The sequence below is a fragment of the Schistocerca cancellata genome, chromosome 4 (assembly GCF_023864275.1).
Source record: "Schistocerca cancellata isolate TAMUIC-IGC-003103 chromosome 4, iqSchCanc2.1, whole genome shotgun sequence".
NCBI classification, from domain to species: domain Eukaryota; kingdom Metazoa; phylum Arthropoda; class Insecta; order Orthoptera; family Acrididae; genus Schistocerca; species Schistocerca cancellata.
In genome coordinates this window covers 743,203,964-743,228,272 of record NC_064629.1, presented here as the reverse complement: position 1 = coordinate 743,228,272, position 24,309 = coordinate 743,203,964, and the positions used below count along the sequence as shown (strand labels likewise).

General features: G+C 42.1%; 1 protein-coding gene across 14 annotated transcripts in view; it reads left to right on the top strand.

Moving 5' to 3' along the window:
- Positions 1-23,094, top strand: part of LOC126183899 (putative uncharacterized protein DDB_G0271606) — a 33,240-nt gene extending 10,146 nt beyond the window's left edge. Inside the window, exons 2-4 of one of the 14 annotated variants that reach the window (XM_049926237.1) lie at positions 18,471-19,206; positions 19,465-19,980; positions 21,013-23,094. In XM_049926237.1, the coding sequence (XP_049782194.1) occupies positions 18,471-19,206; positions 19,465-19,980; positions 21,013-22,796 (3,036 nt within the window). In that variant the 3' untranslated portion in view covers positions 22,797-23,094. Of the gene's footprint in view, positions 1-18,470; positions 19,207-19,464 lie in introns of all 14 variants that reach the window. The other 13 variants (XM_049926235.1, XM_049926229.1, XM_049926234.1 and 10 more) reach the window with 13 other exon arrangements.
- Positions 23,095-24,309: the final 1,215 nt, after the last annotated feature.

Genomic DNA, 24,309 nt, shown 5'->3' with positions numbered 1-24,309 from the left:
TAAGAGCAAATAAAAATGATTTCAAAGTACGAAAAACTGTTTGTACTATCACCAACCAACACTGCCACATTATAGTACATATAGTAACTGAAAGAAATACGCAATGAGGTGAACAGAGATGACGCGTTTATTCAAAGTCAATAATTATACTGAAGTTACCTTGATTTATTATGGTCCCCTGGACGTTACAGAAGGAGGGACACTGTTCTTAATAAGATGTGTGATCACCGCAGACGGAAATGTACGATCTGACCCGTACTCCAATGCTAGCCACAAGGTTATCAACGTGTTCCTCCACCAGCACGGTTGAGAACTGTTGGACGGCCGACGATGCGTGCGGACGTGATGCAATATGTTTCCCCAGCGCAGATAAACACGAGATCGATGGGATGTAAGTCGGGGAAAAGGGCAGGCCAGTGCATTCGCCAAATATCCTTTCGTTCCGAGAGCTCCTCTGCCTCCACTGTTCGATGTGGTCATGCATCGTTATCCAGCAAAATGAAGTCAGTGCCGAAATCTCCCACGATATGACGCTCATGGGGAAAGAGTTTAGTGTCACAATAATGTTTACTGATGAGTGACACGAGTTCAAAGAGTTGGAGGTCAGTACTCCCACGTCAAATTATGTCTCCCCACATCACAAAATCAGGATTACCAAGAAGATCATGTTTGACGATGTTCCTGGGTGCATTGAGCGTTTTTACCTGTTGGGCTGGCAATGAAATTTTAAATTTTAAATTTAGCATTTGAGAAATCTTTCACGCAGGAGGATCGTACTGACATACCGCCGTTTGAGTCCCGTACAGATTCCCGTATGGAGGACATAGTGATAGACATCCCTGGGGTTGTGAAGAAGCTAAATGGGTTGAAAATAAATAAATCGCCAGGTCCTGATGGGATTCCATTTCGGTTTTAGAGAGAGTACTCTACTGCATTGGCTCCTTACTTAGCTTGCAATTACCGCGAATCTCTTGCTCAACATAAAGTCCCGAGCGACTGGAAAAAAGCGCAGGTGACGCCTGTATATAAGAAGGGTAGAAGGACGGATCCTCAAAATTACATACCAATATCCTTAACATCGGTTTGTTGCAGGATTCTCGAACATATTCTCAGTTCGAATATAATGAATTTCCTTGAGACAGAGAAGTTGCTGTCCATGGATCAGCATGGCTTTAGAAAGCATCGCTCCTGCGAAACGCAACTCGCCCTTTTTTCACATGATATCTTGCGAACCATGGATGAAAGGTATGAGAGGGATGCCATATTCCTTGACTTCCGGAAAGCATTTGACTCGGTGCCCCACTGCAAACTCCTAACTAAGGTACGAGCATATTGGATTGGCTCCCAAATATGTGAGTGGCTCGAAGAGTTCTTAAGTAATAGAACCCAGTACGTTGTCCTCGATGGTGAGTGTTCATCAGAGGTGAGGATATCATCTGGAGTGCCCCAGGGAAGTGTGATAGGTCCGCTGTTGTTTTCTATCTATCTATCTATCTACATAAATGATCTTTTGGATAGGGTAGATAGCAATGTGCGGCTATTTGCTGATGATGCTGTGGTGTACGGGAAGGTGTCGTCGTTGAGTGACTGTAGGAGGATACAAGATGACTTGGATAGAATTTGTGATTGTTGTAAAGAATGACAGCTAACTCTAATTATAGATAAATGTAAATTAATGCAGATGAATAGGAAAAAGAATCCCATAATGTTTGAATACGCCATTAGGAGTGTAGCGCTTGGCACAGTCATGTCGATTAAATATTTGGGCGTAATATTGCAGAGCGATATGAAGTGGGACAAGCATGTAATGGCAGTTGTGGGGAAGGCGGATAGTCGTCTTCGGTTCATTGGTAGAATTTTGGGAAGATGTGGTTCATCTGTAAAGGAGACCGCTTATAAAACACTAATACGACCTATTTTTGAGTACTGCTCGAGCGTTTGGGATCCCTATCAGGTCGGATTGAGGGAGGACATAGAAGCAATTCAGAGGCGGGCTGCTAGATTTGTTACTGGTAGGTTTGATCGTCACGCGAGTGTTATGGAAATGCTTCAGGAACTCGGGTGGGAGTCTCTAGAGGAAAGGAGGCGTTCTTTTCGTGAATCGCTACTGAGGAAATTTAGATAACCAGCATTTGAGGCTGACTGCAGTAGGATTTTACTGCCGCCAACTTACATTTTGCAGAAAGACCACAAAGATAAAATAAGAGAGATTAGGGCTCGTACAGAGGCATATAGGCAGTCATTTTTCCCTCGTTCTGTTTGGGAATGGAACAGGGAGAGAAGATGCTAGTTGTGGTACGAGGTACCCTCCGCCACGCACCGTATGGTGAATTTCGGAGTATGTATGTAGATGTAGATGTAGACATAATGTAGTGGTCTTTCGAGTAGCACTGTTTGTGGTCCGAAACGTTCTCGGTGCACGTGAAACAATATTGTGAGCAGTATCAAACTCCCAGGCTATGGTCGTCACACTTCGCCCTTCTTCCAGTTTCCCAATGATTCTTCCCCGTGTAAAGTCATCCAGGTGTTGTCTCGAGGCCATATTGTAATGAGGAACACCACCACTATGCACTGTAACTGCTCACTGATACACACACTGCCTTTTCCCATTCCTTTAACTGCCCCGTGTTGTCGGGCCGGTATCGTTTGGCGCTGTAGTCACGTTGAACTCAGGCTGTGTGACGTCCATCTTTCTTGGCACGACTGGGAGACCTCTGGCGACATGCTTCCACACTTTCATTCATTTCCACCAAGGTGTTAACACGTTATCTTACTCGGCAGAGCTTTGCAGAGAAGTGCACAAAGGTTAGCTAATATAAAGACTACATAACCAATTTCGCAGATAATACCTCTTTTATGACTCTTGTGAATCTACTGGTCCTAATCGTCTGTGATGTGGTATTGTTTCTTTAGCCACATGCATAGCTTTAAGATTCGTTAATTTTCAAAATAGATTGTGTATAAATGCAGAGTTTCATAAGAGTGCACATTCAGAGTAAAAGATTCATTCTGGATATCTAAGCACAAGGCGCTTAAAAAGCAATACTGTACAACACACAATTATGACTAGCAGATTCACAGTAATCATAAATGAGACATTATTTCGCAAAAAGACAAACATTTGCTCGAAATAATAACAATGATCAGCCAAAACATTGTGACACTGCCCTTTGCAAGGCTAGATGCCTCCTCTTGGTGTAGCGGCCACGTGACACAGTAAGAAACGTTTGTAAGCCGGGATTATCCTAGCGAAGATATGCGCTGCAAATGGAGACATCCACTGAGATAGCATAAAAAGTTTTCGGTTTACTTGCAGCGTCAAATTTGGATAACATCCCAAGCTTTCGGTGACTACCTCCATCATCTTCGTCAGGGGTAAAACTGACTGTCTTGGACCTTTTTTTCTTTTTTCTTTTTTTTTTCTTTATTGATTTTCAATTCCCCCCGAAGGGGGCGGGCCGGCAGCAGCTTACTACGCTGCTCTACAGCCTACAGACTTTTTGTAAATAAAGGAAGAAGAAAGAAACAAGGAAAAACAGGCGATAAAATGGCGATTTAAAGTGAAAAATGGCGTAAAATTGCGGAAAGTTAAAACAGAAAGCAAAGGGGGTTGGCAATGTAGATAAAAGACACAGGAATCCGACAAGTAGCACAGTAGACACACAATTAAAAAAACATGGCGACAGTCTGGTTTCTGTTCGCAAGTAATAAAAAGCACACCCAGCGACAGTATGATGGCTGTTCGCTACACTTCCCAAAAGACACAACACGGAGCACGCACTGGAAAAACACACTGTAAAACACTGCACGAAAAAGGCGGCACAAAGATGGCACTCCCGACCCAAGGCAGATGGGGGGGGGGGGACCTGGAGTAGGGGGAAAAACAAGGAGGGAGGAGAGGAAAAAACGAAAAGGGGGGGGGGAAACCAAGGAGGGAGAGGACTAATAAAGGGGGAGAAGGGCAGACGCGAGAGGGAATGAGAAGAGGCGGAGGAGGGAAATGTAAAAGGACGCGGGGGAGAGAAGGGGGCAAAGAGAGGGGTGGTGGGGAAGAAAGAGGATGGAAGGGGGGGAGAGGGAGCCCGGGAAAAGGACAGAGGAAAGGAGGGGGAGTGAGGATCAGAGTTGATAGGAGGGATAAATGGAGGGAGAGAGGGCATCATCCGGGAGGGGGAGTTGATGGAAGCCACCTTGGGAAAGGAGATGTAGGGTGTAGAGATGGAGGGTAGGGGGCACACAACGGTGAAGACGTGGCAGGGGGCGGGAATGGGAGAGGAGAGGAGTAACCAGGGGGTGAGGGGGTTCAAGATGGCGGGAGGTGTAGAGGATGCGGATATGTTCGAGGAATAGGAGCAGATGGGGGAAAGGAATGAGATCATAGAGGATCCGCGTGGGGGACGGGAGGCGTATACGGAAGGCGAGGCAGAGAGCATGACGCTCAAGGATTTGGAGGGACTTATAGAATTTGGAGGGGGGGGGCAAATATCCAGGCAGGACTGGCATAACAGAGGATGGGACGGATTAAGGATTTGTAGGTGTGGAGGATGGTAGAGGGGTGCAACCCCCACGTCCGGCCAGAGAGGAGTTTGAGGAATCGGAGGCGGTTGTGGGCTTTGGATTGGATGGAGCGGAGACAAGGGATCCAGGTGAGGTGACGGTCAATGGTAAGGCCAAGGTAGGTGAGGGTGGGGGTGAGGCGGACAGGACGTGCGCAGACAGTAAGGGAAAAATCCAGGAGCCGGAAGGAGCGAGTGGTATGACCTACGATGATTGCCTGGGTCTTGGAAGGATTGAGTTTCAGGAGCCACTGGTTACACCATGCAGCAAAAAGGTCAAGGTGATTCTGGAGAAGGCATTGGGACCGTTGGAGGGTAGGAGCGAGGGCAAGGAATGCGGTGTCATCAGCATATTGCAAGAGGTGTACTGGAGGGGGGGGGGGGCTGGGGCATATCTGCCGTGTACAGGAGGTAGAGGAGAGGGGAGAGGACAGAGCCCTGGGGCACACCTGCAGAGGGGTAGAAGGTGTGGGAATTGCCATTATGGATGGTAACATAGGAGGGGCGGTGGGAGAGGAAGGAGGCCATCAGATGGATGTAGTTGATAGGAAGGGCGTAGGTTTGGAGTTTAAACAGGAGACCGGGATGCCAGACACGGTCGTAGGCCTTTTCGAGGTCAAGTGAGACGAAAATGGCGGAGTGACGGGAGTTAAGCTGGAGGGAGAGGAGATGAGTGAGGCGGAGGAGTTGGTCATCAGCAGAGAAGGAAGGTCGAAAGCCACATTGGGTGTTTGGGAGGAGGTGGTTTTGGTGGAGGTGGAGATGGATGCGCCGGGAAAGGATGGATTCCAAGAGCTTGCTGAACACCGATGTGAGACAGATAGGACGATAGGAAAAGGCATCAGATGGAGGCTTGTTGGGTTTGGAGAACATCAGGATACGGGAGGTTTTCCACAGGTCGGGATAGAAGCCAGTGGCAAGGATGACATTGTAGAGGGTGGCAAGGAGGGAAAGGAAGGAGGGAGGGCCGTGTTTGAGGTGGCGGTAGGTAACGCAGTCATGGCCGGGAGTGTCGTGGACCGGTGAGGCTTCTGCTTTTATAAGCAGTGGACGGCTTCTCATTGGCTGGATGACGTCACGGTGAAAACGGCGCGTACCGAGGTGGCTGCCTCTATATCCATAGATTTTCTTTGCGCGCTTTATCCAGCGTTGCTTGCAGCGCCATCCATCGCAAAAGGCGGATAACTGCGAGGAATGTGAGAAGTCTCCCTCTGCGCTCTGTCTTTATCAATAGCGCGCTTCCATGCATTGCTGAGTGCACAACCGGAGTCTCTGTTGAAATTATTTTCACGGAGTCTAATTTCAACTGCTTCCCTGATGACAGTGTCCCAATAGTTTGAAGCGTCAGCAAGTACTCTTGTTTCATCGAATAAAATCTTATATTTATTTAACAAACTGTGCTCAGCCACCGCTGATTTTTCTAGATACCTGTTTTTCAGGCGACGCTGATGTTCCACACAGCGATCGGCAGCAGTTCTTATAGATTGGCCCACATAATTTTTGCCACACTCGCAAGGAATGCTGTAAATTCCCGGTACTCTGAGGCCGAGATTATCTTTCGCGGGTCGCAACATCTCCTTAATCTTCCTGGGTGGCCGGAAGACTGGTCTGATTCCCTGCCGGCTCAGGACTCTGCCGATCTTGCTGGTCGTTGCACCGCAGAATGGTAGCCGCGCGATGTGTTGGTCCTCTTCATCTGTTCGAACAGCGACCTTCCTAGGTTTCTCCGCCAGAGTAGATCTGATATCACGATCGAAATATCCATTTTTTCTGAATACCGTCGTCAGATGGTTAATCTCGGAGCTGAGATGATCCTTGTCCGAAATAGTCCTTGCTCTGTGTACCAAGGTATTCAGCATAGCTCTCTTCTGAGCTGGGTGGTGAAAACTACGCGCGTTTAGATATAAATCTGTATGCGTCGGTTTTCTGTACACAGAATGTCCGAGACGTCCATCTGATTTTCGCTCCACCAGCACATCTAAGAAGGGTAACTTCCCATCTTTCTCCACCTCCACTCTAAATCGTATGTTCTGATGTACACCATTCAAATGATCAACAAACTGCTGCAGTGCCTCATTGCCATGTGGCCAGATTAAAAATGTATCGTCAACATACCTGAAGAAGCAGGATGGAAGTAAGGGAGCACTGTTCAATGCTCGTTCTTCGAAATCCTCCATGAAGAAGTTAGCAATGGCTGGTGACAGTGGCGAACCAATGGCTATTCCGTCAGTCATTTCATAATATTTTCCACCATACAAGAAATAGGTGTTCGTCAAAGTGTGTCGAAATAACTTCAGTATTTCAGGAGAGAAATGAGCAGCCAACAGTTTTAACGTATCTTCCACTGGTACCTTTGTAAACAAAGAGACCACATCTAGGCTGATCATGATGTCATTCGGACCTATCCTCATCTGCTTTATGATGTCAACAAACCTTTTTGAGTTATTAATATGATGGCTACAGTGGCCGACTATCGGTGCTAATAATTTGGTTAAGTATTTTGCCAACCGATATGTAGGAGACCCAATAGCACTAACAATATGTCTCAACGGGACCCCATCCTTATGGACTTTGGTAGACCATATAACCAGGGTGGCCTTGGTGCTCTTGGTCGTAGATTCTTGACTAGTTCTTCTGGGAGGCCAGAGTTCTTCAGTAGCTCCCCTGTCTTCCTGCTAAGTGCTGCTGTAGCCTAAGTGCTGCAAGGACTCCATCGCGAAAGACTTCGTAGTCATATCCACTGAGATAGATTTGACAAAGGTCAGATTATTATTATGCAGAGCCCATGAACGAATACCTCGAAAACGACGAAGCTGGTCGAATGTTCACATGCTATTGTCGTGAACATCTATGGAAAGTGGTTGAAGGGCAGTGAAACTACCGTTACATGCTAAGTGGTTGGACATCCACGACTTTTCACAGAACGTGGGCTTTGGAGGCATGTCTGCTCCGTAAATTAAAATAGATGGCGATCTGTGGCACCCCTGGCGAAAGACACAGTGGCAGTGGACTCACACGTCTTTCGGAGCACACCACTCAGTGCACACTGTCGAGCAAGGGGCTCCAGCGGAGGCGATCCCTGCGTTTTCACACGTTGGCCCGACGACGTCGTTAATTATGATTGTAGTGGGCTCAGGATTATAGAGAATGGACTGTGTACCACTAGAAATGAGTCGGCTCATCAGATGAATCACATTTTCCTAAAAAACGGTTGATGGTCGTCTCCACAAACACCGTCATCCAGACCAATGGACGCTTAAATCTACAACACACCATGGACCAACGCTGGCACTACTATTCTATGATAGACATTTTCCTGTGCTTGCATGGGACCTGTGGTATAAACTAAAGACACTATGTCAGCTGTGGACCACCAGCATCCCTTCCTGCTCGAAGTCTTCCCTGACAATGCTGCCATCTTCCAGTAGTATAATTATCCATGTCTTGAAGACAAAATGATGCTACAGTGGACCGAGGAGAATGCTAGTGAAACCAAGGTAATGTCTTGGCCACCAAATTCGCCTGAGGTAAATCCGACCGTTCCCATCTGAGTTGCTATTGAACACCATCATCACATACAGAAAGCAGTGGCCATTTATTTGCAGGACTTATATTAGTGTGCATTGACACCTTGTTCCACATAGCTCCACAAATATACCAATGAACTGCAGATTTGATGATATGCAGAATTGGTGATAGTCTATATTGCATTACAAAAGTGGCCCAATATGCTATTAAGCAGGTAGCCATAACGTTTTAGCTTGTTAGTGTATGTTAACACGTGCAGTAGCCATGCGGGATTAGCCGAGCGGTCTAAGGCACTGCAGTCGTGGCCTGAGCGGCTGGTCCCGGCGGAGGTTCGAGTCCTCCATCGGGCATGGGTGTGTGTGTCTGTCCTTAGGATAATTTAGGTTAAGTAGTGTAAGCTCAGGGACTGATGACTTTAGCAGTTAAGTCCCATAAGATTTCACTCACATTTGAACACATGCAGTATTCACACAATTTCCCAGGTGCTGAGTTGTTATACATTCTTCTCTTATTTGTCATTTAAATGCAAATGTGGAGTTTCAATTAGGTGAATAAAACACAGGAGTATGGAACAGATTGTGATAAATATCTGGAAAGCAAAATTGCAAATATCAGCCAAAGCACCTGAGAAGATGCATCTGATAATTCTAGAAGAAGACGGCTGGTAGGTTTAGATGTGGTTGTTGTTTGTTTCATCTTGACTTCACAATCTCATTTTCATGTTTGGTACTGAACTACTGCAGCATGAATACGCTGGAAATGATGCAGCACTGTCACATGTTGCCCTTGTCACGTGTACATGCTGTTCCATTCAGCTGTGTTTTAATCACCCAAAAATCCACATTTGCACTTGTGATGAATAAGAGATGACACGATGACTGCTATTGGTAGCTATGTAACCTTACAGGCATTGTATTTTTAACTTTTTGCCAAATAACATCTAATTCAGGGCTCTTGTGGATCTCTGGTCATAACACCCTGCTGTATGGTACAGTGAACTGTGCTTCTGAACTCTGTAAAGATTTGTAAACCTTCAGACAATGATAGTACACAAATGCAGTGTTTTACAGATCAGTGACATTAACAAGTGGTACATCAGATCTTTCTCCGTATTTTAAAATAATTTTTATTCACTTTTAACCATTTGAACTGAAGAAGTTCCCTTGTAAATAGTTCACCAAGCAGGTATCTTAGCTGCTAGTGTGGTTGTATGTATAGAGTTTTTATACTGTAGGGGAAAAATCACCTAGCAGGGGTTCAGTCAAGACTGAAATCCGTGCAAACAGCTTCATGTGGAGCAAAAGAGCATATTTTATACAAATTTTCCATGAATTTTGATGACTATAACCATACCCATATGTGACTGTATGGGCCCTTTTTATGTACCTTATCATCTGCAATAAATGTAATGAACTCACTGCTAATGGTGCAACTACAGCAAAACATGCATGGCTAAAAGTTGAATGAGACAAAACAGTGTTTCACTCAAGGTGGTATCCTTAGAATAATCTCATTGCCAATCATCCACAACCCTCAATATATATCTGCTGCGCGGACTGTGAAGGCCAGAATAGAATAAGAAAATCTAAATCTACAACTACCAGATGTTTTCTCCTAGAGTTCTCAGGTGCATCTTCTCTGGTGCTTTGGCATACATCTGCAGTTTTGTTGTTGTAATATGTACATAAAATAAACCCAAACAAATATATTACTGCCCATCATGTGTTTCATTGAGAGGTTGATTAATTATGTATGTTCAATATTGTTCAAGTGTGGGGGCAATCTAGAGTAATGTGTAATACGGAAGTATAAACTTCAACAGCCAAGATGGCTCATTATCATTAAAGATTTGTTGACCAGTTTTGGCAAATCGAAGTTGCTAAAATTATATCATATGCAAATACATCTCAGCACATCTCCGTCATGTGTACAAAACACTGATTAGCCAAAACATTATGACCACTGCCTACCATGAAGTTGGATGCCATCGTGTGGCACTGCAGGCATGTGACATAGTAACAAAAGTATATGACAGGAGCAGACATGGATGGGGGATCACTCTAGGGAAGATACACACTGCAAATGGAGAAATCCATTGAGATATGCAGCTTTGACAGAGAGCAGATTATTATTACGCACAGCCTGTGAATGAGTACCTTGAAAACTGTGAAGCTTGTCAGATGTTTGTGTGCTACTGCTGTCAGCTTCTATGGAAAGAGGCAAAAGGACAGTGAGATTACCACTAGGCACTAAATAGTTGAACATGCATGACTCTTCACAGAACATGGTGTTCGGCGATTTGTCTGCTCTATAAAGTAGGATAAATGGTGATTTGTGGGATTTCTGCTGAATGAGCACAATTGTGGTGCATGCACAAGTATTTTGGAGCACACCATTCACTGTAAATTGTTGAACATGGAGCTCCACAGCAGACCACCCCTATGTGTTACCATTTTATCCCAAGACATCATCAGTTATGATTGTAGTGGGCACGGGACCATCGGGATTCTACTGTCGATCAATGGAAAGATGTTGGCTCAGTGGGTGAATCGTTCAATGTCGAAAATTCCTGAGAGATTTCAGAACACAAACACATTCATAAATGTATAAACCATGAAGTGTCATTATTTCAAATTCTTTAAAGATTTCCCTTCATGGCTCTCTGTGGGGCGCTCCTGCCATAATTCTAATAGCACTTTTTTGAAGTTTGGAAGTATGTTTTGTCATACTTGTGTTTGCCCAGAATATCACACCATATCTAGGTAAGCTGTTCATAAATGCATCATAGGTACACAACAATGATTCAGTGCTGCAGAAGTCCCAAAGCCTTTTTAGTACTTAACAACATTTAACTAGTTTTTTATTTGGAAATTCTAGATGCTGTTCCCATCTCAGTTGTTCAACCATCCCTAAGCCTACAAATTTTACGGAGGGGCTTATACAATACTAAAACTCTCGTGCCATCTCTAACTTTTCTTCTTATATTACTTAAATTCATTCATACCATTTTTTCTTCCTTTATAAGCAAAGCATTATCTGTAATTCATTTTCCCACCTATTCATTCTTTCAGAGACTTTCTGCCAATAGGTCATCATCAGTGCATCATTTTATTGAAATGCTCCTGTCATTGGTAAACAACAGTGCATTTGCTGTAATCAAGTGTTTTGGCAAACTCATGTATATGTGGGTATGCTGAAAAGCAGTGCCTCAGAATTTTTTATTCTGTTTTCAATATCAGTCGAGGTGTTACATGTCACGCATATTACTTTGCCAATTTTCCTGCTTTGCTGACTCAAGTTGCAACTTGTGTGGCACCATGCTAGCCACTATTTAGGAAAAATAAAATAATACCACTTCCACGTATTTATATGCTTGAAAATGTAATTATTATAAAAGAAAAACTAAATAGCGGCAGTCCAAGCACCACCAGTAATGAATCTGTAGATAGCTACCACACAAGACACATAAATGATGTAAATCTACAACAGAAAAACACAAAACTATTACAGAAAGGCATACTCCTCCCTGGCACCAAATTGTACAATGCACTACTCAAATCGACACAAATAATAATGGACTTAAGCAAGTTCAAATCAATTGCGAAGGATTACTTGGTCGAGCACTGCTTCTATATAGTAAGGGAATACCTAGAAAAACAAAACTGCCTCACCGATTAAGACTGTTTTTATAAAATGTGTAGAGTAAGAAAATATTGTATAATTTTATCTTTTGTTAAAATGATGTCTGAAAAAAAAGAAAAAAATCAAGGAACATTTATTGTAATTAATGAATGGTCCCAAAAGCATGATTTTGAAGAGTTTTTCTGCACATGGAGCACCCTCTCTTTCAGCATGGTAATGCCAGACCACAGACAAACACTGCAACATCTGCAACAATCTGATGCCTTGGGTTCACTGTCAATTGACCATCCTCCATACAGTCCAACTTGGCCCAGTCCAATTTTCATGTTTCCAAAACTTAAGAAGCACCTTCAAGGATTTGATAGTGATGAAGCAGTACAAGCAGATGTGAGGTTGTGGCTCTGTTGACAAAGTCAGACATTCTACAGTAACAGCATCAACAAACTGCCCTCCTGTTGGGAGAAATATGTTTGTCACCAGAGTGGCTTTTGGAAAATCAATTGTATTGCAATGTTTTATTGATCCTCTTCATTTTTGTACATAGATATAAACTGATATGCAACAAGTCAGTTTTATGAGAAGATGAGATGAGACAACATGAGTTAATGTGATGATTATAAATTTCATATCTAACACAAAATACAGGATATCACATTCAATAATAGCTATAAGCAGATATATATGTATATACTTATTTTTTCAATTCAAATTGTGATTAAATCTAAAAAAGATACAGGTATGGATACTCTTCATAAGAATGCAAAAAATCAGTTGGATGTTTACCATTCTTACTGCATCATGTGATCATAGTTTACATCATCATCTTTTTTGCACAAATGATATAAATGACCACTATATCATCATACTCTGCTTATGAATTTACAACAGTTAATCTAGTTTTTCTAAAAAATTACAGTTTTTGCAGTATCTTTGTGACCATAGTTTACAACTGCAGATTTTTGTGCAAAAGACACAAATTAGAAAATTAAAAGATATGTACAATTTATATGACATCATGATGAAAATGTGTTGTATGACATTTTATTTCTTTGTACTAACAAATATTTATTTATATTGTAAGAACATTTACTGAGGAAATAGTTGTGCACAGATCCTTGAGTTTTGCAACCAGTTTCATTGTTTCACATTTAACACAATCTATACAAATTTTCCACTATCACTATTTATTACAACAACAATGCACACATTTAGATTTGAACCTGACAAATGCCCAGCTACACCCTAATAACACTTCTACAGTAGGTAGTTGTGAACAACTGTTTTATATGCTGAAATACACTCCTGGAAATTGAAATAAGAACACCGTGAATTCATTGTCCCAGGAAGGGGAAACTTTATTGACACATTCCTGGGGTCAGATACATCACATGATCACACTGACAGAACCACAGGCACATAGACACAGGCAACAGAGCATGCACAATGTCGGCACTAGTACAGTGTATATCCACCTTTCGCAGCAATGCAGGCTGCTATTCTCCCATGGAGACGATCGTAGAGATGCTGGATGTAGTCCTGTGGAACGGCTTGCCATGCCATTTCCACCTGGCGCCTCAGTTGGACCAGCATTCGTGCTGGACGTGCAGACCGTGTGAGACGACGCTTCATCCAGTCCCAAACATTCTCAATGGGGGACAGATCCGGAGATCTTGCTGGCCAGGGTAGTTGACTTACACCTTCTAGAGCACGTTGGGTGGCACGGGATACATGCAGACGTCCATTGTCCTGTTGGAACAGCAAGTTCCCTTGCCGGTCTAGGAATGGTAGAACGATGGGTTCGATGACGGTTTGGATGTACCGTGCACTATTCAGTGTCCCCTCGACGATCACCAGTGGTGTACGGCCAGTGTAGGAGATCGCTCCCCACACCATGATGCCGGGTGTTGGCCCTGTGTGCCTCGGTCGTATGCAGTCCTGATTGTGGCGCTCACCTGCACGGCGCCAAACACACATACGACCATCATTGGCACCAAGGCAGAAGCGATTCTCATCGCTGAAGACGACACGTCTCCATTCGTACCTCCATTCATGCCTGTCGCGACACCACTGGAGGCGGGCTGCACGATGTTGGGGCGTGAGCGGAAGACGGCCTAACGGTGTGTGGGACCGTAGCCCAGCTTCATGGAGATGGTTGCGGATGGTCCTCGCCGATACCCCAGGAGCAACAGTGTCCCTAATTTGCTGGGAAGTGGCAGTGCGGTCCCCTACGGCACTGCGTAGGATCCTACGGTCTTGGCGTGCATCCGTGCGTCGCTGCGGTCCGGTCCCAGGTCGACGGGCACGTGCACCTTCCGCCGACCACTGGCGACAACATTGATGTACTGTGGAGACCTCACGCCCCACGTGTTGAGCTATTCGGCGGTACGTCCACCCGGCCTCCTGCATGCCCACTATACGCCCTCGCTCAAAATCCGTCAACTGCACATACGGTTCACGTCCACGCTGTCGCGGCGTGCTACCAGTGTTAAAGACTGCGATGGAGCTCCGTATGCCACGGCAAACTGGCTGACACTGACAGCGGCGGTGCACAAATGCTGCGCAGCTAGCGCCATTCGACGGCCAACACCGCGGTTCCTGGCGTGTCCGCTGTGCCGTGCGTGTGATCATTGCTTGTACAGCCCTCTCGCAGTGTCCGGAGCAAGTATGGTGGGTCTGACACACCGGTGTCAATGTGTTCTTTTTTCCATTTCCAGGAGTGTATGTTTGATCATTTTGATGTCACAAAGTAGTTTGTTGTACAGCTTATTTCCTTCTTGGAGTGCTCCAGTTTGTTTGAGTGTTGTATCTGAATATTGGAATTATATATTTTGGTTTCTTCTTGTGTAATGTGAGTGAATACTTGAAGTTTTTTGAATAAAAGTTTAGATGAGCTTCTGGGAGCAGCCCTTTCCATGGCTCATGCAACTGAACTCTCTTTTGGGCTGTGAAACAACTTTCACTGTTTTGCTAGGGTAGTCTGTGCAGTTGAATGACCACTGTGTCTGGATGGCTTAGTGGTCAGAGTGTTTGCTTAGAAAGCAGGAGACCTGGGTTCGACTCCTAGCCTCACACAAATTATCAACTTTCCCCAATGATTTTAGTTAATGCCCACTCACAGCCAATGTCTGTAATTCCTTTATGTCCTAACTTTTGTTGCACTTGAGTTTTCCCAGAGATTATGCGGTATCACAATAGAGATTCTGCTTTGGAAAATAACACATTTTTATTTTTTCATTTGTTGTGCAGGTTGATAGAATTTTTATGCAGTAATAGATGGTGTTCAATTTATTGGATACATACATTGTCCAACTATTAACAGCTACTTTCATACGTGTGAAGGGCACACATGCTCATGAAGTTCAGACCTCTGCAGAACCAGATATGAATATTGTTGCCTCATCTGATCCATGCACAAGTGGTGCCTCATGTCATTCATGTGACAGGCCTGCAGATGACATGACTGGAGTATTGAAATTGGTTGCCTAACAAAACAATATCAAAATAATGGCATATTTCATCAACCAGCCACTGTTCCATCTACTGAGCTCAAGATGGAGTTACACTTAAAAACTGCTGAAGCTCCAACATGTTGCCAAAATTTCTTACTTTCAAGGTAGTTCCCTTGGAAGCAAATATATTTATCTCAATGCCTCTGCTGCTTCTGAGATGGATCCCAGAAGTCTTTCTTCATTAATATGTTTAGTCCCCTCTGTGATTCTGCTATTGTTTTCTCCAGTGTATCAGATCTTCATCCTTCAATTAGATTTTCATGTTTGGGAGGTGGAAGAAGTCACACAGAGCTAAGCCCGGTGAGCATGAAGGCTTAGGAGCGACTATCTTCTTCTTTTTAGTCAAACATTCCTGAATAATTAAGGCTGACTGTAGTCATCTATTGTCACGGTGGAGCACACAGATGTTGGTATGTCACTTCTGTGGGCATTTCCTCCTTAAAAGCAAAAACTCACATGGAACTGATGGCATTTCCAGCAAAATACTAAAAGCTTGTTCCCAACAGATAAGTAAGATTCTCAGACACCTGTGTAATAGCTCTCTGGAACAGGGCATTTTCCCTGATAGACTGAAATATGCTATTGTTATACCTTTGCATAAAAAGGGGGATAGATCTGATGTCAACAATTACCATCCAATCTCCCTTCTAACAGCTTTATCCAAAAATTTTGAGAAAGTAATGTATTCGAGAGTAGCTTCACATATCTGTAACAATGAAGTACTAACAAAATGTCAGTTTGGTTTCCAGAAAGGTTTTTCAACAGAAAATGCCATATATGCTTTCACCAATCAAATTTTGAATGATCTGAATAACCGAACACCACGCATTGGGATTTTTTGTGATCTCTCAAAGGCTTTTGATTGTGTAAATCATGAAATTCTGCTAGACAAGCTCAAGTATTGTGGCATGAGTGGAACAGTGCACAAATGGTTTAATTCGTACCTAACTGGAAGAGTGCAGAAAGTTGAAATAAGTAGTTCTCATAATACGCAAAGATCAGCACATTCCTCAAATTGGGGAACTATCAAGAATGGGATTCCACAAGGGTCAGTCTTGGGTCCTTTGTTGTTCTTAATATATATTAATGACTTGCCATTCTATATTCATGAAGAGGCAAAGTTAGTTCTCTTTGCTGATGATACAAGTATAGTAATCACACCTGACAAACAAGAATTAACTGATGAAATTGTCAATAATGTCTTTCAGAAAATTGCTAAGTGGTTCCTTGTAAATGGACTCTCACTGAATTTTGATAAGACACAGTACATACAGTTCCGTACAGTGAATGGTATGATGCCATTAATAAATATAGACCTTAATCAGAAGCAGATAGCTAAGGTAGAATATTCCAAATTTGTAGGTTTACTACGCCTATTTTCACTCGTTGCTTTCATATGGCATCATATTTTGGGGTAATTCATCACTGAGGAATAAAGTATTTATTGCACAAAAGGGTGTAATCAGAATAATAGCTGGAGTCCACCCAAAATCATCTTGCAGACATTTATTTAAGGATCTAGGGATATTCACAGTAGCTTCTCAGTATATATACTCTCTTATGAAATTTGTTATTAACAACCAAACCCAATTCAAAAGTAACAGCAGTGTCCATAACTACAATACTAGGAGAAAGGATGATCTTCACTATTCAAGATTAAATCTAACTTTGGCACAAAAAGGGGTGAATTGTACTGCCACTAAAGTCTTTGGTCACTTACCAAATAGTATCAAAAGTCTGACAGATACCCAACAAGTATTTAAGAAGAAATTAAAAGAATTTCTGAATGACAACTCCTTCTACTCCATAGAGGAATTTTTAGATATAAATTAAAAAAAAAAAAATAAAATAAAAATAAAAAACACAAAAAAATGAAAAAGTTGTTATATTAACTTAAGTATGTTGTTAAATTAACTTAATTATGTCATGTATTGGAAAATTTGACTCATTCCACGTCATTACGAAATATCGTATTCATGATCCATGGAACTAGTATTAATCTAATCTAATCATGCCCAAAAAAAAAAAAAAAAAAAAAAAAAAAAAAAAAAAAAAAAAATATATATATATATATATATATATATATAAACCAAATGTTGAAACATACTTTTGGAGATAATGCTTTAGGTCAGACACAGACTTATGACTAGCATAACAATTTCAAAAATGAGCAAACATCGAGTGATAATGATGATCACTCTAGATGACTATCAACTGACATCACATTAGAAAATATGCAGAAAATGAGGTATCTGATTCTGGAAGACTGTACATGGACTATCCAAGACCTGTGCAATTCTTTGTGAACAACATATGACAGTGTGAACATATCCTGCCAGACGAATTGAAAATGTGAAGCTTCAGGACAGTCCAAACTTTCCTTCAAAGGTTTCCACTGGTGATAAACGTTGGGACTACACCTAAGACCCAGAAACTAAGCAGCATTTGTTACAATAGAAGATTCTTCTTTCGCTTTGATCAAAAAAGCTCGAAAAGCCAGGAGTAACATTGCACAGCCAGAAGTAACATTTCAGACACAGACACATACACACAAATATATATATACTTGTGTGCGCACACACACACACACGTGTGTGTGTGTGTGGGGGGGGGGGGGGGGGTGCAATGTTACTCTTGATGAGAAAATACATGTATGGATAAAAGGACTTGGTGTACTTGCAGAAAATGTAACTCTACCTGGAGATATTACTCTGTACTATAATTATTAATAAACTGTGATCCTTGATCTCTGTAACCTGTAGACATGCATCTGGTGAACGGGAGCTCAAGGATGCAACAGCTGGAAAAAATTCAAAAACATAGTGCCGCACTGCCTGCTGAGCGCCTAGCGAGTTTGTGACGCAACCCGCCCAACTTGGCTTGGAGCGGCATAGTTTTCACAAGTTCTAACAAAACTTCATACAGATGTGCTGTTCTTTCAAGTCAGCTATCACAAAACTGTAAACTCATGAAAACATGACAGTGGAAATATGCTCACCAACAACTAACCAAACCACTCAGCTCAAAGACATTTCTGACACTGATATGAGCATAATGTATAGGGAGACACCAAGTGGTATTCCAATGAAATCATAGCCATTTTTGTACAACATTCAAATTGCAGGAACTTTTGAATACCATATCATACAAACTTTAAAATCTAACACTACTGAAATGATTATTATAGGGTAATATGCTAGAAATAAACAAAAATCATTATGTTTTATTCTTTCAGATGGAGCTGCATATTATCTACACACTGCTGCTATTGGTAGCAGCTGCAGGAGCAGCACCTTACAGAACAGTGCCAGATAGGACTACATGCATCAAAACTTACCAGAAGATGGCAGCACTGCAAGCATCCCATAATGGCAACCAAGAAGATGACTTATTCTGGCAGCAGAATACCCAGCAACACAACTTTGATCAAACACAACAGCAAATTAGTAAAAATTTACTCATCTGTGAACAATACTATGGAAAAATCTCCAAACAGTTTCACGAAGAGTACCAGAATCATCGCCGTGGTGATATTATTCAGGAAACACAGGAACTCCAAAGTTTAAACAATGAAGGTCAACAAACATATGAACAAAGATTCACCAATGATGATCAGGATGAGCAACACTATCAACAAACTAGCCAGCAGGGTTATCCCGCTCAACTAGAACAACAAAGGTTTACAGACGATGATCAGCAACTGCAACAGGTACCACAAATAAGTGAGTTACAACAGATCCAGCAGACAAATCAACAAGAGTATCTGCCTAATATAGAACAAGAGGTGCAAAACCAAAGATTTACGGACAGTGATCAATATCCACAATTAGTACAACAGGCAGAGAATTTGGATCAACAACAGCAGTTCCAACAAACTAGCCAGCAGGATTATCTTCCTCAACTGGAACAACAATCAGGACAACAGAGATTTCCTGATGACAGTCAGCAAGTGCAACAGGGGCCACAAACAGGTAACTTGCAAGAGCTGGAACAAATTCAACATACAACTCAACAAGGGTACCTACCACAGACAGAGCAACAGTCACAACAACAAATATTCACTAACGATGATCAGCATTTACAACTAGTGCAACAGTCAGATGACTTGGATCAGCTGCAACAGTTTCATCAAACTAGCCAGCAGGATTATCTTCCTCGACTGGAACAACAATCAGGGCGACAGAGATTTCCTGATGACAGTCAGCAAGTGCAACAGGGGCTACAAACAGGTAACTTGCAAGAGCTAGAACAAATCCGACAAACAACTCAACAAGAGTACCTACCACAGACAGAACAACAGTCACAACAACAAAGATTCACTCATGACGATCAGCAATTGCAACTAGGGCAACAGTCAGATGACTTGGACCAACTACAACAGTTTCATCAAACTAGCCAGCAGGATTATCTTCCTCGACTGGAACAACAATCAGGACGACAGAGATTTCCTGATGACAGTCAGCAAGTGCAACAGGGGCTACAATCAGGTAACTTGCAAGAGCTAGAACAAATCCAACAATCAACTCAAAAAGAGTACCTACCACAGACAGAACAACAGTCACAACAACAAAGATTCACTAACAATGATCAGCATTTGCAACTAGTGCAACAGTCAGATGACTTGGATCAGCTACAACAGTATCATCAAACTAGCCAGCAGGATTATCTTCCTCGACTGGAACAACAATCAGGACGACAGAGATTTCCTGATGACAGTCAGCAAGTGCAACAGGGGCTACAAACAGGTAACTTGCAAGAGCTAGAACAAATCCAACAATCAACTCAAAAAGAGTACCTACCACAGACAGAACAACAGTCACAACAACAAAGATTCACTAACAATGATCAGCATTTGCAACTAGTGCAACAGTCAGATGACTTGGATCAACTACAACAGTTTCATCAAACTAGCCAGCAGGATTATCTTCCTCGACTGGAACAACAATCAGGACGACAGAGATTTCCTGATGACAGTCAGCAAGTGCAACAGGGGCCACAAACAGGTAACTTGCAAGAGCTAGAACAAATCCAGCAAACAATTCAACAAGAGTACGTACCACAGACAGAACAACAGTCACAACAACAAAGATTCACTAACGATGATCAGCATTTGCAACTAGGGCAACAGTCAGATGACTTGGATCAGCTGCAACAGTTTCATCAAACTAGCCAGCAGGATTATCTTCCTCGACTGGAACAACAATCAGGGCGACAGAGATTTCCTGATGACAGTCAGCAAGTGCAACAGGGGCTACAAACAGGTAACTTGCAAGAGCTAGAACAAATCCAACAAACAACTCAACAAGGGTACCTACCACAGACAGAACAACAGTCACAACAACAAAGATTCACTAACGATGATCAGCATTTGCAATTAGTGCAACAGTCAGATGACTTGGATCAGCTACAACAGTTTCATCAAACTAGCCAGCAGGATTATCTTCCTCGACTGGAACAACAATCAGGGCGACAGAGATTTCCTGATGACAGTCAGCAAGTGCAACAGGGGCCACAAACAGGTAACTTGCAAGAGCTAGAACAAATCCGACAAACAACTCAACAAGAGTACCTACCCCAGACAGAACAACAGTCACAACAACAAAGATTCACTCATGACGATCAGCAATTGCAACTAGGGCAACAGTCAGATGACTTGGAACAACTACAACAGTTTCATCAAACTAGCCAGCAGGATTACCTTCCTCGACTGGAACAACAATCAGGACGACAGAGATTTCCTGATGACAGTCAACAAGTGCAACAGGGGCTACAAACAGGTAACTTGCAAGAGCTAGAACAAATCCGACAAACAACTCAACAAGAGTACCTACCACAGACAGAACAACAGTCACAACAACAAAGATTCACTAACGATGATCAGCATTTGCAACTAGTGCAACAGTCAGATGACTTGGATCAGCTGCAACAGTTTCATCAAACTAGCCAGCAGGATTATCTTCCTCGACTGGAACAACAATCAGGACGACAGAGATTTCCTGATGACAGGCAGCAAGTGCAACAGGAGCCACAAACAGGTAACTTGCAAGAGCTAGAACAAATCCAGCAAACAATTCAACAAGAGTACGTACCACAGACAGAACAACAGTCACAACAACAAAGATTCACTAATGATGATCAGCATTTGCAACTAGGGCAACAGTCAGATGACTTGGATCAGCTGCAACAGTTTCATCAGACTAGCCAGCAGGATTATCTTCCTCGACTGGAACAACAATCAGGACGACAGAGATTTCCTGATGACAGTCAGCAAGTGCAACAGGGGCCACAAACAGGTAACTTGCAAGAGCTAGAACAAATCCAGCAAACAATTCAACAAGAGTACGTACCACAGACAGAACAACAGTCACAACAACAAAGATTCACTAACAATGATCAGCATTTGCAACTAGGGCAACAGTCAGATGATTTGGATCAGCTGCAACAGTTTCATCAAACTAGCCAGCAGGATTATCTTCCTCGACTGGAACAACAATCAGGACAACAGAGATTTACTGATGACAATCAGCAAGTGCAACAGGGGCTACAAACAGGTAACTTGCAAGAGCTAGAACAAATCCAACAAACAACTCAACAAGGGTACCTACCACAGACAGAACAGCAGTCACAACAACAAAGATTCACTAACGATGATCAGCATTTGCAATTAGTGCAACAGTCAGATGACTTGGATCAGCTACAACAGTTTCATCAAACTAGCCAGCAGGATTATCTTCCTCGACTGGAACAACAATCAGGGCGACAGAGATTTCCTGATGACAGTCAGCAAGTGCAACAGGGGCCACAAACAGGTAACTTGCAAGAGCTAGAACAAATCCGACAAACAACTCAACAAGAGTACCTACCCCAGACAGAACAACAGTCACAACAACAAAGATTCACTCATGACGATCAGCAATTGCAACTAGGGCAACAGTCAGATGACTTGGACCAACTACAACAGTTTCATCAAACTAACCAGGAGGATTATATTTCTGGATTGGAACAACAGTCACAGCAGCAGAGATTCAATGATGATGATCAGCATGGACAACAGGTTTCACAAATAGATAATGTGCAACAGCTACAACAACTAAATAATCTGCAAAAAATCCAAGAAGAAGATGGGCTGCAACATCAAGGATTCACAAATAATCTTCAGCGGGTCCATCAGCAGCACACTGAAGACGATCTGCATCAGGGGCACAAAAGAAGCCAACAACACTCAAGAATACAGCAACAATCAGTTCAGAGAAATAGTTATGTGCATGAATCCAATCAAGACCAACAAGTAAATGGAAGGCTGTCAGAGTTCGAAATCATACACCAGTCAGAAGCGAACAGTGATTCAAGAGTTGGAAGTGGTAGAGCCAGTGAGATCAGTGAAACTGAATCAGACTCTGTATCTGATCCTGTGACTGAAGCGCCTTCCTTCTGGGAAAAACTTAGCAATAAAGCAGGATCAATATATACAAGTGTTAAGGAGAAAGGAAAGGAAGCTTTGAATTCAGTAAAAGACACAGCAAAATCTGCTTATGAGAAAGTGAAAGAGACATTTAACTGAAGAAGATTATGTACTGATACACTGCATCATTATCACCACTGCCATTATTCTTATATATACATAATTCCTCAATAACTCTCAGTGAAGAATCCCCATGGTGCTGTATTTTGTCAGCAAACAAATTAGATTTCCATTTACAACATCATTCTGCAAACTCATTCAATTCATGGACTGTCATCTTTCTCATTTTGTACATATTTTTCTCAAGATGCTTCATGTTCTTGTACATTTTTTATTTATTAATGAGTGTAACATACATAAATAACATTTTTTTAAATAAAATGAAAATAAATATAAATGTATATCCTTTTTTCCATTCCATAGACCATTTTTGTAGTATAGTGTTATATTTTTCATTGGATTACTTTCAGAAACATTTTAGCATGAATGAGAACCAATTTCTGCAGATTAAATATAGTTAGGCTTATCAATTTCTGATGTTGTTAGTGAAGACTCATCTACTTGTAGATCATAAATATTCATTCAAGATTTTTTTGTGTGTGTGTGTGTGTGTATGTGTGTGTGTGTGTGTGTGTGTGTGTGTGTGTGTGTGTGTCAGTATTGAGAGACCAATACCAATGTATTCTGTTTCAGTTTTCATATAAAACTGTAGCTTCCCTTGTACAAACAGTGAGAGATGGTTCAGTAAATCAGTGGTTGATATGACATGACATTACATCCATTAGACAATTATAGTACAGTGAGAATGTTTCTTTATTATGCTTCTATTATTCTACAAACCACTTAATTCATCACACAGTATGTAAAAACCAAACACCAACAGGGGATAGTGGCGGACGAGAGGAATAATGCCAGAAACAATGAAAAGCCATAGAAATTGTACACAGTAACACATCCAATAGCAAAAAATTTGCAAATACTGTACTTTCCTAAGCAAAACAAAAATGAGGTTTGTTTCTTGCATAAAACAAATTTGAATGGCATTTTCTTTTGCACATATGGAAACCAAAAATAGTTCATACATTGAAAGGAATATAGCTTAAAAACCATGTTTCCTGTGGCAAGTTACTTAGCACATCTTTGTGAGTGGAGAGCTCCTGGAATCAATGGTAATATACTAACAGCAGTACACTAGAGTACTAAGTTCCAGATACAGGCATTTTAGTGTATTATTTGCATTTAAGCATGATCAGTTTGGTGGGAAAAAATGTGATCTGCTTACATAGTATAATATGGAATGTTCTAGCTAGGAAGGTGAGCCAGACTCAGATCTGATCCATGGGCTGACACACTGGCCAACCTGAATATGATTTTATGTGGTTTAACAACACTCATTTACGCAAATGCTGGGCTGATCCTCAATTTCCTTCTCAGAAAATATGATAGACAAATATTTAAGTTATGATAAGACACCTAAAAAAATTTATACAATTCACAGACAGATGGCACAAGTTTTTTCCCTCCCTTAGGGTGCCTTGATGAGCGTAGCTTCAGGAGGGCATATGACCACAAAGTTAAATAATGAAATGAAATTTGCCACATCCTGAAGAAA